General features: G+C 32.6%; 1 protein-coding gene across 2 annotated transcripts in view; it reads left to right on the forward strand.

The window, feature by feature from the left end:
- The window catches only part of ATRNL1 (attractin like 1), a 772,750-nt gene that overhangs the window by 296,248 nt on the left and 459,040 nt on the right, over positions 1-17,462 (forward strand). For both annotated transcript variants that reach the window (XM_025917756.2, XM_086680957.1), the window contains exons 23-24: positions 7,564-7,642; positions 9,965-10,122. In XM_025917756.2, the coding sequence (XP_025773541.2) occupies positions 7,564-7,642; positions 9,965-10,122 (237 nt within the window). The remainder of the gene's footprint in view (positions 1-7,563; positions 7,643-9,964; positions 10,123-17,462) is intronic.

Consider the following 17,462-nt stretch of genomic DNA (forward strand, 5'->3'; position numbering starts at 1 on the left):
TTTTTATGCCAGTCCCCTATTTTTAATTACCATAGCGTTCTAATATATTTTGAAATCAGGATACTTAATGCTTACAGCTTTGTTCTTCTTTCTCAGGACTGTTTTAGCTTTGGGGGTCTTTTATGATTCTATATAAATTTATTTTTTTAATTGTTTTTATTTTTATTTTTATTTATTTTTCATTTTTTAATTTACATCCAGGTAGTTAGCATATAGGGAGTAGATTCCAATGATTCATCCCCTATGTATAATATCCAGTGTTCATCCCAACAAGTGTCTTGGTTAATGCCCCTTACCCATTTAAGCCCATCTCCCCCTACCCACAACCCCTCCAGCAACCCTCAGTTCTCTATATTTAAATGAATTTCTTATGTTTTGTCCCCTACCTGTTTTTATATTACTTTTGCTTCCCTTCCCTTATGTTCACCTGTTTTGTATCTTAAATTATACATATGAGTGAAATCATATGATACGTGTCTTTCTCTGATTTCGCTTTGCATACACATAAATTACACATATGAGTGAAATCATATGATATGTGTCTTTCTCTGATTTCGCTTTGTTTACACATATATGTGTGTGTGTGTGTGTTTTGTATCTTAAATATATAAACACACATATATATGTATATATATATATATATATGTGTGTTTATATCAGGTATAAAAACACACATATATATATAACACATATATGTGTGTGTGTGTTTTGTATCTTAAATTACACATATGAGTGAAATCATATGATATGTGTCTTTCTCTGATTTCGCTTTGCATAGAAACCTCTAGTTCTATCCACGTACTTGCAAATGGCAAGGTTTCATTCTTTTTGATTGCCATGTAATACCCCATTATATATATATAATATATGTGTATACACATATATGTGTGTGTGTGTGTGTATACACACACATTTGTATATATGTATACACACACACACACACACACACACACACACTACATTTTGATTTCTTTTTTTGATCCATTAGTTCAGAAATGTTTTATTTAATTTCTACATGTTTTTGAACTTACCAATTTTTCTCCTGCTATTGATTCCTAGTTTAATTCCCTTGTGGTCAGAAAAGATAATTGATACATTTTCAGTCATCTTAGATTTGTTAAGAGTTTTTTTGTGACCTAACGTGATATATTTTGGAGACTATCCCATGTATACATGAACAGAATATGTATTCCGCTGCTCTTTGTGGAATTATATTTCTGTCTCTGTTAAGTACATGTTCTGTAGTGTTGTTCGACTCCATTTTCTCCTTATTGATTTTCTCTTTCTATCCACTGTTGAAAGGAGGTTATTGGAGCCTCTTACTATTATTCTGTTCCATCTGTTGTCCCCTTAAGTTGTATCTATGTTCGTTTCTATATTTAGGTGCTATCATAGTGGGTATATGTGTGTGTGTGTGTGTGTATATACATATATATATACACACACACACACACATATATATATGTAATTTAGTATAGTTATACCTTCCTGATGAATTGACCCATTTATCATTATACAGTGTCCTTGTTTGTCTCTTGTTAAAGTTCTTTACTTAGGGGCGCCTGGGTGGCGCAGTCGGTTAAGCGTCCGACTTCAGCCAGGTCACGATCTCGCGGTCCGTGAGTTCGAGCCCCGCGTCAGGCTCTGGGCTGATGGCTCGGAGCCTGGAGCCTGTTTCTGATTCTGTGTCTCCCTCTCTCTCTGCCCCTCCCCCGTTCATGCTCTGTCTCTCTCTGTCGCAAAAATAAATAAACGTTGAAAAAAAAAATTTTTTAAAGTTCTTTACTTATAGTCTGTTTTGTCTTATATAAGTATAGCTACCTCTTCCCTCTTTTGTTTCTTATTTGCATGGAATATCCTTTCCCATCCCCTCACTTTTAGTCTGTAAGTGTCTATAAATCTGAAATGAGTCTCTTTTAGACAGCATAGTGTTGGGTATTTTTTTTTAATCCACCTGTCTACTTTTTATCTTTTGATTGGGGAGTTTAATAGATTTGTGTTTAAAGTAATTATTGATAGGAGAGGACTTACTATTTCCATTTTGTTAATTGTTGTCTGTCTTATAGTTAGTGTGTGTGTGTGTGTATGTGTGTGTTGTTGTTGTTCCTTTTTTCACTCTTGAAGGCTTTGTTTTTTATTGATTTTTTTTGTAGTGATATGCTTTGTATGCTTTGATTTCTTGCTCCTTTTCTTTTGTGCATCTTATGTATGCATTTTCTTTGTAGTTATCATGAATTTTACATATAGTTTTAACTGTTTTAGGGTGGCTGGGCGGCTCAGTCAGGTAGGCATCCGACTTCAGCTCAGGTCATGATCTCGCTGCTCATAAGTTCAAGCCCCATGTTGGGCTCTGTGCTGACAGCTCAGATCCTGGAGCCTGCTTCAGATTCTGTGTGTCTTTCTCTCTGCTCCTCCCCCACTCATACTCTGTCTCTGTCTCTGTCTCTCTTTCTCTTTCTCCCTCTCTCAAATATGAAAAATAAAACCTAAAAAACAAATAAATAAATAAAAACAGTGTTTTAAGCTGATGAAACTTAACTTCAACCACATGCCAAAACTCTATACTCTTAACCTGTCTATCCCCTCTCTCCACTCTGTTATTGATCTTATAACAATTAACATTTTTTTATAAATCAGATCTAGTTATGATGAGCACCCTCAATTTCTGTTTGTCTAGGAAAGTCTTCATGTCTCAAGTTTTTTTAAGGACAGTGTTACCAGGAATAGTATTCCTCTTTGGTACATTTTTTCTTTCAAAACTTTTAATAGGGATTCTTTGTATATGATAAGTAACTTTACTCCTTCTTGCTTTCAAAATCCTGTCTGACTTTAACAATTTTATTTGATTTCTTTATGTTCATCTTCCTTTTGTTTTCTTCAGCTTCATGAATCTAGATGTTTGTACTTCTTAGATTTGGGACATTTTAGGCCATTATTTCTATAAATAAATAAATTTCTGCCCCTTTCTTTCTCTTCTCTAAGATCTATATTATATATATATATATATATATTATATATATAATATATATAATATATAAAATATATATTATATAATATATAAAATATATATTATATAATATATAATTATTATATATTTATTATATATAATATATATTATCATATATTATTATATATAATTATATTATATATTATATTATATATTATATTATTTATTATATAAATATATTATATATAATTATATATTATTATATATATAATATACATATATATTATATATATAATTTTTTTCCTTGATTGTATTCCATAAGTCCATTAGGCTTTCTTCACTCTTTTTCTTTCTCTTTTCTTTTTTTTCCTTTGGCTAGTTAATTTCAGATGATTTGAGTTCATGGATTCTTTTATATATATTATCTATCTATCTATCTATCTATCTATATATATATATATCATGGATATATATATATATATATATATCATGGATATATATATATATATCATGGATATATATATATATCCATATATATCAATTATATATATATATATATCATGGATCCTTATATATATAATATATAATTATTATATATAATTATTATATATATTTATTATATAATATATATTATTATTATATATTATATTATTATATATAATTATATTATATATTATATTATATATTATATAAATATATTATATATATAATTATATTATATATTATATAAATATATTATATATATAATTATATTATATATTATTATATATAATATATATAATATACATAATATTATATATATATATATATATATATATATAATTTTTTTCCTTGATTGTATTCCATAAGTCCGTTAGGCTTTCTTCACTCTTTTTCTTTCTCTTTTCTTTTTGTTCCTTTGGCTAGTTAACTTCAGATGATTTGAGTTCATGGATTCTTTTATATATATTATCTATCTATCTATATATATATATATATATGTCATGGATATATATATATATCATGGATATATATATATATATCATGGATATATATATATATCATGGATATATATATATATATGTCATGGATATATATATATATATATATATATATATATATATATCATGGATATATATATATCATGGATATATATATATATATATATCATGGATCCTTATATATATAATATATAATATATAATTATTATATATTTATTATATATATTTATTATATAATATATTATTATTATATATTATATTATTATATATATAATTATATTATATATTATATAAATATATTATATATAATTATATTATATATTATTATATATAGTATATATATTATATATATAATATATATAATATATATATATAATTTTTTTCCTTGATTGTATTCCATAAGTCCATTAGGCTTTCTTCACTCTTTCTTTTTCTTTTCTTTTTGTTCCTTTGGCTGGTTAACTTCAGATGATTTGAGTTCATGGATTCTTTCTTCTACTTGGTCAAGTTTGTCATTAAAACTATATATTGAATTTTTCAGTTAATTTATTGTATTCTTCTGCTCCAGAATTTCTGTGGTTCCTTTTTATAGTTCTGTCCCTGTCTGTTGCATTGACATTTTGTTCATATATTGTTTCCTTGGTTTCATTTAATTATCTTTCTTTGGTCTCTTATTCCTTCCTTATTACTTCTTTAATACAATTATTTTGAATCATTTGGCAGACAATTCTAGATCTCCATTTCTTTAGGGTCAGTTACTGGAGATTTATTTTGTTCCTTTTGTTATGTCATATTTCTCCCATACTTAATTTCCCTTGTAGCTTTGCACTGGTGTCTGTGCTTTTGAAGAAACAACTACTTTTCCCAGTCTTTATTGACTGGCTTCAAAGGGAAAGACCACCAGTCAGCCCAGCTAGAAGATACTGGGAGCATCAGAAACCTTTTCTGTGATTAATCATGTTCCACAACTTTTCCTTTTCTTCGAAGGGGAGTAGTCTTAGGGTTACACGCCTTCTCTCAGTTTCACAGGCAATTCTGGCTGTAGTGAGCTGCCTGCCTTTTTCCCCTTGGGCAGTACACAGAAAATTCATGGTGTTGGATGCACATTCCATTCTCTTCCTTCCTGGAGGAGAAGTCTCAAGGTTGTGCACCTTCTCCTAATCTTGCGGAGCCATGCCAGCAGCAGGAAGCCACCCACTTACTTTCTTTATTTTTAGCTACTGTCAGATGTCCAAACTATGCTTGTTCTCTTAGTGCTCTGGGTGAGGTAAATCAGAAACAGATCCTTTAGGCAGTGCAATGAAAGTCCAGGGATGTTGGATATATGCTACATTCTCTCTCTTCCCTGTGGGAGAAGTCAAAGCCAAGGTATTCTCTGTAATGCTGAGTGCTGCCTTGAGGCAGAGGCTGAAATGGGTAAAGTGAAATTGTTCTTCTTACTGATTATAATGTGGCTCTTCTTCATTTTATATTAATCTTTGGTACTGGAACTTTTTAACTAGATTTTGATTCTTTCATAAAGTTATTTTGGCCCATACAACATTGTTAAATCAGTGTTTTTATGGAGGATAAGGGCTGTGACTTCCCATTTCACCATCTTACTAATGTCACTTTCTTTTGCTGTTTTTTAATTATATCTTAATCTATCTTTTAAGTCCATATCATATATTTTAATAGTTTTTTTAAATAGATGAAACCTCAAAATATATCTTGCCATTTGCTAGCTTCTCTAAAGTATTTTATTGGACTTGCCAACAAATAATATAATTTCTTAAATTTTTCTTTTACAGTAAAGTAGGGTCTCTTCTCAAAAAGTAGAACAGTTCACTTAATGTTATGCCTTATTCTTTAGATTTTAAGAAGTGTCTATATTCTTTGGAATACATTTAACGTTTTGACTTTTAAATAAGAATTTTAAAGTATAATGTTTTAAGTATAACCCTCTTTTTACTTATATTGTGTTTTTTTTAACCAAGACATTAGAAATGTCAGAAACCCCATTGTTCACTGTAATAAGAAAGATTTTACAAATGCACCGTAATCACCATTGACTTCTTTTTCATTGTAAAATATACATAAAATAAAATTTATAATTTTAATCATTTTTAGGTATACCATTCGGTGGCATTAAGTACAATTACAGTGTTGTGCAACCCATCACCACTATCTATCACCAATTTTTTTAATCATTCCAAACAGAATTTCTGTATCCATTAAGCAATAATTCCTCATTTCTTCCCTTTGCCACAGCCCCTTTATTCTACTTTCTGTCTCTGAATTTGTATATTCTAAGTACCTCACATGTACAACCATACAATATCTGTCCTTTTGTGTCTGGCTTATTTCACTTAGCCTAATGTTTCCAAGGTTCAGCCATGTTGTAGTGTGCATCAGAATTTCATTTTTTACCATTGGCCTCTTGAATGTTTAATAGTGATTACAAACTTACGTACTTCTTTGAAGACATGAGAAATTTTATTATACTTGGAACATCTGGAATGTGAATACCATTTTTCCATAATATTACCCATAGTATCACATGTGTAGGTCCAGATAAGGCATAATTTTAGTTTGCTTCTCTCTTGACCATCCTCTCCTTTTTCAGTTTCCTGAAAATATCAACTGGTTCCAAATGTCACAGCTTTCTGTTTTATATCTACTGTCTTGTCTAGTTGAAGCCAATAGCTCAAACACATTTTCTTTGAAACTGTAGGATGCTAAACTAAGCATGAGAGTTGCCTCTAAGAATGCTTGTAATATCATTATATGAAATTTTATAAATATAATTCATAGTTAAAGATATACTCAACTTGGAACAGTTAGTGAAATTAATATGTGGTCAGGGCTTCCTACATATCCTAAATAAAAGGTAATAATAAATAGATGCCTTTATTATTGATTCATTTCCTACATTTTGACAACAGATTTAATTTAATCCATTTTTACCTGAGAGTTCAAGTTTATGTAATTTATGTTTTTTTGTTTTTTGTTTTTTTCACTACAAAAGGTGTGTATAAGGGACGCCTGGGTGGCTCAGTTGGTTCAGTGTCCGACTTTGGCTCAGGTCATGATCTCATGGCTCATGAGTTCTAGTCCCATGTCAGGCTCTGTGCTGACAGCTCAGAGCCTGGAGCCTGTTTCAGATTTTGTGTCTCCCTCTCTCTCTGCTCCTACCCCACTCACACTCTGTCTCTCTCTCTCTTTCAAAAAGAAAATAAACAAAAAAATTGTAAAAAACTAACGTGTAGTAATACAATAAATACCTAAGAAAAAGTTTTTCAATAAAACAACAATCTTACATTGGTGTAAAATTACTTTGGACTAATTAAAACCTGTACCATTTACATATTAACTACAGGTAAGCAAGAAAATCCAAATACAAACAATGAATTACAGCTCCCCTGGCTTACAGACAGAAGGCTAGATTATAGTAGTAAAGATAAATGGAAACTGTAAACTACCTTTGAATTTATCACCTATATTTTTTCATTAAAATGGTGTAATTGACATCTACACTTGGTTGAATACTGACAAAATGTATCCAGTCTGTGAACTGTAGCATGGGCATAATTAAAACATAAAATGTTATTTAGTGTAGTTTGATTTTTGTAACCCTAATATTTTCTTTCTTGGTAGTCAAACAAAAATTTGGATATTTCGATTAATGCATCGAACAACTTTAATCTCAACATTACATGGTCAGTTGGTTCAACAGGTAAGAGAATTTTGTTGTCACATCTTTTACATTTGTTTGTATATGGAAGATGTTCTAACATGCTCTTTTTTTTGTTAATTCAAAAAATTGAAATTAAAATCTATATGTCATAATAATTGTGCTGGTTCAGGTACAAGTAATAAGTAGCATTATTAATAAAGTTTCATTATTTTAACTTTTTCCCTTATTCAATTAAATTAGATGGGTACCAAATATTATACACCAGTTAATTTTTTAAAAAGACATTGTTATGAATTGCTATGATTTTAATTAAGATAGAGTACTTCTTTAATGATTGGGACTGTGATTTCAATTATTTGACTCACTATCATAAAGCTATAAATTTAATTATTAACCTTAATATTGATATAAGACAAATTCTGTGCATGTTGATAAATTAATAGGTTTTTATTCCTTTCAAACTTAGAAATATACCAACACCTTTGTCAGCTTTGGTGCTGAGAAAGGGTTAAAAAAAAACCCTCTCCTTAATATGTCTTCTGTAATAAGTTTTAGAACTTGAAAATTTTGACTTTTAAAAAATAGAACCAAGATGAAATACAAACTGTCTGTTAGATTATGAAAAAGTATGCTCACTTTTTTTTTGTATTTACATACTAAGAAATTCTATTGATTTTTATTTTCTGTATCAAAGCTATACTGTTGCACAATGTGTTAGAATCCTCTTTAAAGAAAACATGTGGATTCTGGGGTGCCTGGGTGTCCAGACAGTTGGGCATTCAGCTCTTGGGCTCTTGATCTCAGGCTCATGAGTTCTAGCCCCATACTATGGCTCCACACTGTGCACGGAGCCTACTAAAAACAGAAAGAAAGAAAAGAAAATATATGTATTCTTAGGTCATTATGCTCTTTTAATGTGTAGAATCATGGAGACATAGAATTCAAGAGTAAGATAGTCTTTGCAATTCTAGAACCTATATTACATGTGTTAAAAAAATGAGAAGTTTGGGCAAATATATACACATTTTGCTACAGTGGTGTCCACCTTATAGTAAAATCTTGGGACTGTGAGCTTCATTAATTAAGAATTCATGAAAACTTGTATTACTAATTTGAAAATTACTTTGGCATAATAAACTGACTCCAGAAGTGTTCTAAAATCTGTCAACAAAAATATACAAAACCTCTACAATTAGATTAGAATGATGATTTTATCATGCAAGAAATTACTTGTAACTTTCAGATTCCCAAAACCAAATCTCAGAAATTTTGATTTATCAGATTGGGAGATGGGTTCATGAAACCTTTTTTTTTTTTTTTTTTTTTTTTTTTTTTAAATTTTTTTTTCAACGTTTTATTTATTTTTTGGGGGACAGAGAGAGACAGAGCATGAACGGGGGAGGGGCAGAGAGAGAGGGAGACACAGAATCGGAAACAGGCTCCAGGCTCTGAGCCATCAGCCCAGAGCCTGACGCGGGGCTCGAACTCACGGACCGCGAGATCGTGACCTGGCTGAAGTGGGACGCTTAACTGACTGCGCCACCCAGGCACCCCATGAAACCTGCTTTTTAAAACAGCAACCCAGGTGCTTTTGGAATAGGTGATGAGTTAGAAATTAATTCAGTTGCCCAGTATACTAATTCTAAATATTTTTACCGTTTGTTAAAGTAGAGGGCTTGGTAAGATTGTTGGAAATGCTTTGTTCCATTTGGTTAATTTCAGTAAATATTTATTGAGTATGCAATATGTGTTTAACTAATTGAACATTTATCTCATGTTTTAAATTATAGCCTCGTTTCAATTTATTCAAAGTAGTGATGGTTCAATTTGTGGTTAAGACAAATAAATTGATTTCTTTTCTATGTTTTAATTGGATTGAGACATGTGAAATATGTCCTGATTTGTTTTGAGAGGCTCTGTGGAGTAGTGAATAGAAAGAATTCAGTGTCTGGAGCTAATGGATACCTGAGTTCCAAAGAGAAATTTACCATTCAGTAGCTATAAAATTAAGGCAAGTGTTTTAATCTTTCTGAGGCTCAGGTTTAAATTTGAAAAAAGAGATGGAATACCTTGGGGGTAAAATTGTTATTAGAGAAGAATATAAAGTTTCTTCACCAGTGCCTAGTCCATAGCACTTACTTAATCAGTGGTATCATTTAAAAAATAATTTTATACTGTTTCCATTACATTTATGATTAATCTTATTTCTCCTTTGTCACTCTAAATACTAAAGAAGTTTATTTTGATAATTGTTTTTATAAATGTAGTTATAAAAATTAAGTAAATATCTATTTTTAAGTTAAAATATCCTTTTTTCCTAATATGAAAATTTACAGTTTGATTTTATTATTTACATTTTAGCTGGAACAATATCTGGGGAGGAGACTCCTATAGTGTCCAAGACTAATATAAAGGAATACAGAGATAGTTTTTCCTATGAAAAATTTAACTTCAGAAGCAATCCTAACATTACATTCTATGTGTATGTCAGCAACTTTTCCTGGCCTATTAAAATACAGGTAAGTGTTAATAGTATTTAACATAATGACCATTGAATATTTTTTTTACAAAAACAGTGCTACTTTTGTTCCAAGTAATGATATGGATAAGATTTTTATGTCTCGAAAAACATGAAAAATGTATGTACCCTTGATAAAAAAGGGTACGTTGAATGTTTATAAAAATAATTCATACTTATGATATTGAATCAATCGGTGTACAAATTTTTCAGTGAAATCATATTCTACAAATGCATCAAGGGTCGCCTCGGTGGCTCAGTCGGTTAAGCGTCCGACTTCAGCTTGAGTCATGATCTAACGGGTTCATGGGTTCAAGCCCTGTGTGGCGCTCTGTGCTGACAACTCAGAGCCTGGAGCCTGCTTTGGACTCTGTGTCTCCCTCTGTCTCTGCCCCTCCCCCCTCACGCTCTTTTCTCTCTCTCTCTCATAAATGAATAAACATTTAAAAAAATGCATCAAAACTTGAAATAATTAGATTGGGTTTTTTGATTAATTGGGTATTTCACCTGAGGTTTAGATACTCTCTTCCTACAACTCTACTTAAAATTATTTGCTGTGTTTAGAATCTCATTTTTGCTTTATTATATACTGAACATTATTTAAACTTTCATTAAAAATTTAAGGTAAGCAACTTAACAGTTCTTTGAGATCCACTGCCTCTCACTATTGATTTCTTAATGCTATATATGTACATATTTCTTTCTATCTTTTTATCTTTCACTTTGTATATTTCAGTTTTTATTGTGTTTAGTGATAGGCTGCAAAAGGCTTTAGATTTATTGCTAGGAAAACATTTAGGAAGTTCTTTCTATCTTGAAATGTTCAGGGTTTGTGCTCTTAATTTATGCTTTTATGAAAGAAAAGCCTGTATGTTGTAATGTTGGCATTTGTTCATATACTCATTCTTTTATGACTGGTTATTTGATTAGATGGAATTCAGATTATTTTTTGGAATATCTCATATATATCAAGCTCTGTGCTAGGTTATTATGTTTTAAAATCTTTTAAAATTTACATGGTGTACCTGGGTAACTCGGTTGGTTAAGTGTCCAACTCCTGATTTCAGCTCAGGTCATGATTTCATGGTGGTGAGATCGAGCCCCATGTCAGGCTCTGTGCTGGGCGTGGAACCTGCTTAAGATTCTCTCTCTCTCCCTCTCCCTCTGTCCCTCCCCTGTTCACATACATGCACACATCCACACATATTCTTCTCTCAAAAAAAATTATAGATCATTCTTTCCCCTTTTATATTAATGACAGTTTATGATCTGTGACTGAAAATGTACGGGTTTTAGTTTTAGGTTTCAAGTTTTTATTCAAATTCTAGTTAGTTAATATACAGTATAATATTGGCTTCAGGAGTAGAATTCTAGTGATTCGTCACGAGTGCCCTCCTTAATACCCATCACTCATGTAGCCCACCCACCTCCCTCCATCAACCCTCAGTTCTGTATAGTTAAGAGTCTGTTTTGTGGTCTGCCTCTCTCTTTTCTTCTCCCCCACCCATGTACATCTTTTCATCTATTATATTCCACATGAGTGAAATAATATGGTATTTATCTTTTCTCTGACTGACTGACTTTGCTTAGAATGATACACTCTAGCTCCATCCATGTTGTTGCAAATAGCAAGATTTCTTTCATTTTGATGGTTGAGTAATATTCCTCTGTGTGTGTGTGTGTGTGTGTGTGTGTGTGTGTGTGTGTGTGTGTACATACATGCATATATACTACATCTTATTTATCCATTCATCAGTTGATGGACATTTGGGCTCTTTCCATACTTCGGCTATTATTGAAAATGCTGCTATAAACATCAGAGTACATGTGTCCCTTTGAATCGGTATTTTTGTATCCTTTTGATAAATACCAGTAGTGAATTGACGTATCATAGGGCAGTTCTATTTTTAACTATTTGAGGAGCCTCATATCGTTCTCCAGATTGGCTGCATTAGTTTGCATTCCCACCAACAGTGTAATGGGTTCCCCCTTTCTCTGCATCCTAACCAACATTTGTTGTTTCCTGTGTTGTTAATTTTTGCCATTCTGACAGGTGTGAGGAGGTTATCTCATCATGGTTTTAACTTATATATCCCTGATGATGAGTGATGTTGAACAACTTTTCATGTGTGTGTTGGTCATCTGTATGTCTTCTTTGGAAAAATATCTACTCGTGTCTTCTGCCCATTTCTTAACTGGATTATTATTATTTTTTAATATTATTTTCTATGTGATTTGTGGGAACACAGTATTTTTAAAAGTCATATATTTATGAGAAATTGTCTTTACTTTTAAGGCTAATTTAACATCTAAATTAAGGAAATTACTTAACTATTCAAGAAGTATTATAAATTACTACTCAGTAATGACAATTATTTGATAAACTTATTTCTTCATTGTATGGTGATTTATTTCGACACTGTTATAGTCCAAAAATGCTGGAAATATTTCCATATAGTTTTTAAAAATTTTGACATTGATGATGTTAGATATATCATTTTATTTTCTAAGATTTATACAGAAATATGAATTAGATTTCCCTTGGCCAATTGAAATTATGTTCAAAGGCAACCCAAGGGCTCATCTATTAACCTTATTAAGTAGTAATTAAAACTGATACAATTGTTACATTTTTAATTTTTTTTATGTTCTTCATGTCTTGGTTATCTAATTATTTCATTTTTAAGCAAATTACATAGTTACTATAGAATTTTAATGAATATTTAATGACTAAATATTAACTTTTTAAATTGGATTTTCATTTGAGAACATACTAGTAATATATTCTAGGAGCCAAACCTGAATGTGTAATAAAGTTGAAATATTCCACTCTCCCTAAATAATAAAATTTAGAGTCCAGTTGTGATGGTCAAAATGAGTAGAGCTGAATTCCTACTCTATGATTAAAGTCATTGCATTAGTTCTGAGGAATATGTCATATTAAAGCATATGAGTATGTGTGTTTTTTGGGACTATAATAAAGTATAATTATTAAATATAAAATAGTAAGATTATTTTATTTAGTATATATTTGCTAATAGAATTGAAATCCACTTTTGAATCCAATCCACTTTTGAATGTTTAATCAATCTTGTTATATAGCGATAAGCTCCGCTTGGTCATTTATTTTGTCATGCATCATTGTATTTGCTTTTTTAAAATTTTGTTAAGAATTTTTATACCTATATTTATGAGGGCTATTAGTCTATAGCTTTCTATTCTTGTAATGTTGTTTGACTTTGTATCATTGTACTGCTGGTCTTATAAAATGAATGGGAAATATTACTTCCTCTGTAATTTACTGAAATATCTGTGTGTAATTGTTATTATTATTATTTTTTCTTAAATTTGTGGTAGAATTCAACACAATGTATTTGGACTAATACACCTTTCTTTGTGGGAAGGTTTTAACTAAAAATCCAATTTCTTTAATAGATTTAGAACTTTTCTGGTTATTTCTTTTGGAGTGAGCTCTATCGATTTGTGTCTCCCAGTTGTATTTCTCCCATTTGATTTAATTTGTAGAATTTATTGGCAAAAGATTAATAATATTCACATGTTATTTAGTGAGGTCATCACTCTCATTTCTGATATTCATAATTTGTTTCTCTTCTCTCTATTTTTTTCCCCTTTGTTAGTCTGGCTAGAGAGTGTCACTTTCATTGATTTTTTTTCTTAAGGGAATAGATGGTTTCATTTATTTTCTCTATTTTTTTAATTTCATTAATTTCTACTCTTTATTCCCTTTCTTTTGCTTACTTTGAGTAAATTGTTCCTCTTTTCCTGTTTCTTAAGGTGAAAACTGTCTAATTTCCTTTTTTTAAGTTTATTATTTTGAGAGAGAAAGAAAAAGAGAGAGACAAGCGAGTGGGGTGGGGGGCAGAGAGGGAGAGAGAATATCAAGCAGGCTTTTTTCTGGTTGACTTCAAATTTCAGAGTGTTGGAGTCTGAAAATATGCATGGTATGATCTCAGTCTTTTTGTACTGCTCAAATAAATTTTCTGCCCCCTTTCCCCTTCTCTTTTTCTCTGAGACTCATATGATATGAATGTTATTATGCTTTATGGATTTGTTGAGTTCCCTATGTCTACTTTTGTGATCCAATATTTTTCTTTCCCTCTTCTTTTCAGCTTCATTATTTTCTATAATTTTACCTTCTATGATATTTATAAATTCTTCTGCTTCTTCTGCCCTTGTGTTCATTAGAACCAATTGGTTTTGCCTCTTGGTTACAACATTTTTTATTTTCAGCAAGACTAGCTGTTAGGTCTTTTATCTCTGTGTAAGGGACTGCCTGATGTCTTCTATGCTTTTCTTAAGTCCAACTAGGATCCTTATGATTGTTGTTTTAAATTCCTGATCAGGGGGCACCTGGATTGCTCAGTTGGTTGAGTGTTTGACTTCGGCTTAGGTCATGATCTCATGATTTGTTCATTCAAACCCCAAGTCAGGCTTTGCGCTGACAGTGCAAAGCCTGCTTCAGATTCTCTCTCTACCTCCCTCTGCCCCTCCTCCACTGGTGCTCTTTCTCACTCAAAAATAAACATTTCAAAAAAATAATAAAAAAATAAATTCTTGATCAGGGATATTACTTACATCTATTATTTCAATTAGATTCCTGGCTGTGACCTTTTCTTGTTCTTCCTTTTAGGATGAATTCCTCCATCTTGGCGTTTTGTCTAGGTCTGTCTTCTTTGTGTCAGGAAAGCCTCATATGTTTTTTGTTTCTGAGAGTAATGACTTTATTAGGTCATATGCTTTCCAGGTCTGGTGCTTCAGGAAGTTTTTGGTGTATGCTGTGTGTGCTCTGCTGTTGTGTTTTGGCTGCTCTTTCGGTTAGGCCAGTCCTCTGCAGAGTTTCTCTTTGTCTGGAGTGGGGAATGTTTGGACCTTGACCAGTGTGTTGAATTTTAACTAGGTGTCTATTAGTCTGCTTTTTAAAATAGGCCTGATTGTATTTCCACTAGAGCTGAAGCTTTTCAGCACTCTATGGTCAGTAGACTTGGTCCACGCAGGAGGTTTTTGCGGGTCTTCTGGGGCAGGGACCCACTTCTCTTCTGGCTCTCAGGCACATTTGTCCTAGTATAGACGTACCTGCAGAGCACAGCAGGGTGGAACTTGGGCTAAGCAGCTTAGGCCTCTGCTGTGGGCACTGTTCTGCTCACTAAAGTCAGTTTGTACTAATGGGCAAGGGAGAAAAATGTCGCCAGCCTGTGTGCTCGTCATTGGAAAGGAGAGTTTGCATCTGCCACTGTCCAGGAAGTCCTCGGAACAATGAACAATCTCCCCTCGTGTGTCCCATGCCTCCCTTAGATTCCCGCTTTCACCCTGCGTTCGGCTGTCTGCCTGCCCAGCAGTGCAGTGCACCTGTGTTTACCACAGCCACACTGGCTGAGTTTCCAAACTCCAAATTCTAGGGATCTGGTGTGTTGGTGACCCACACTTTTCCTCGGGGGGAAGGGTCTGACCAGGCTGGTGTCCAGGCTAACAGCCCTCAGCAGGTGTCTCTTCTCCTATTCTAAGGAATGGGGCAGTGCAGTATTGCCCAATGGCTCTTTTGTCTTCTGAGAGTTAGTGTTACCTCTCCCAAATGCACTCCAGGAAGGGAAACCATCTCTCCAGGTGTGACCCAGGGGATCCTCAGACTGCTCTGTCCCCACCAGGGCCTCTGCAACCCTCCACAGGAGCACTGCTGTGCCTGCCAGGCTCCACACCGGCCATGGCATGGGCTTCTAAAACTTCAGTCTTTGAGTTTCACTGGTTTTAAAAATTCATGATAATTAGCTCCTCTTGTTTTCCTGGTCGGTGGTTTTGGGAAAGTATTTTTCTTGTGCAGTCCCCTGTACTCTGCTGTCTCTCGCCCTCTCTCCTCTCTCTGTGATCAGGGCTCCTTCTCCTCCATAGCACACACGATTCTTGTGGGCCCCAGATCACATCTTCACATCTCATACTTCCATTTTTTTTTTTTCTTAGTCCTAAGATCGATTTCTTGGGTGTTCAGAATGATTTGATATTTATCTAGCTGTGTTCAAGGGATGAAGCAAGCATAGCATCGTCCTACTACTCTTCCCTCTTGACTCCCTCTCTAGTAAGCTATAGCATGCTGTATCATTTTTCATCCTTTTATTTTAATCTATTTTTGCTTTTATATTTCAAGTGGGTATCTTTTAGACAGCATGGAGTGTATCCAATCTTAAACCATGTACATGTGACATACTTATATTTATATCTTTTGATTTAAATCTTATTATTTGTTTATTATTTTTCTTTTGGTCTTTATTCCTTGTTCTTTTTCTGCCTTTTTAAATTGAGCATTTTTTTATGATTTCATTTTATTCTGTCTGTTGGCTTATAGCTACAGTTCCATATTGTGTTATTTTATTCATATACTGTAAAACCTTGGTTTGTGAGCATAATTCATTTCACAAACGTGCTTGTAATCCAAAGCACTCATGCATCAAAGCAGATTTCATAACCATTGGCATAGTTATGATCATATGATGTTCGGCATCACGTACTATTCATATTGCAAGACATCACTCATTTATCAAGTTGAAATTTATTAGAAATGTCTGTCTGTCTTGCGGAGCACTTGCAAAACAAGTTACTTGCAATCCAAGGTTTTACTGTACTTCTTAAATTTTTCATTGTTTACTTGCAGGTAGTGTTACATCACTCAGTTTTTTTAATGTATTAAACTTAAGGGGTGCCTGGGTGGCTCAGTTGTGTGAGCATCCAACTTCGGCTCAGGTCACGATCTCTCAGTTCCTGAGCTCAAGCCCTGCTTTGGGATCACTGTGGTCACAGAGCCCATTTTGAATCCTCTGTCCGTCTCTCTTTCTGCCCCTCCCCCTTTTGTGCATGTGTGACCTCTCTCTCAAAAATAAACATTAAAAAAAAATAAAAAAAACAATAAAAAATTCATCTTTCCTCTTTCCTTTTTGTAGAATCTGATTTCTATCTAGTCTCATTTTCCTGCTGTCTAAGGGACTCAAGGACTTACACACTCAGTGTAGATCTGCTGGCAATGGATTATATCATTGTGTATTCTGAAAATGTCTTTATTTCACTTTTGGGGGGAGTTGAAGAATTCTAAATTGTAGCTTTTTTCTTTCTTTCCTTTCAAAATGTTCCTCCAGTGTCTTTTGGCTTGCATTGTTCTTAATGAGAAATCTGCTCTTAACCTTATTCTTTGTATGTGATGGTTTTTTTTTCCTCTCTCTGCATTTTTTTTTCTCTTTTTCACTCTTTTTGGCCAATTTGATAATGGTGTACAGAAGTTTGGTTTCTTCTTGTTTCTTGTGGATGGGTTTTACTGAACTTTATATACAAATAAAATTA

Source organism: Puma concolor, chromosome D2 (genome assembly GCF_028749965.1).
Source record: "Puma concolor isolate L17-30 chromosome D2, mPumCon1.1.hap2, whole genome shotgun sequence".
NCBI lineage: Eukaryota > Metazoa > Chordata > Mammalia > Carnivora > Felidae > Puma > Puma concolor.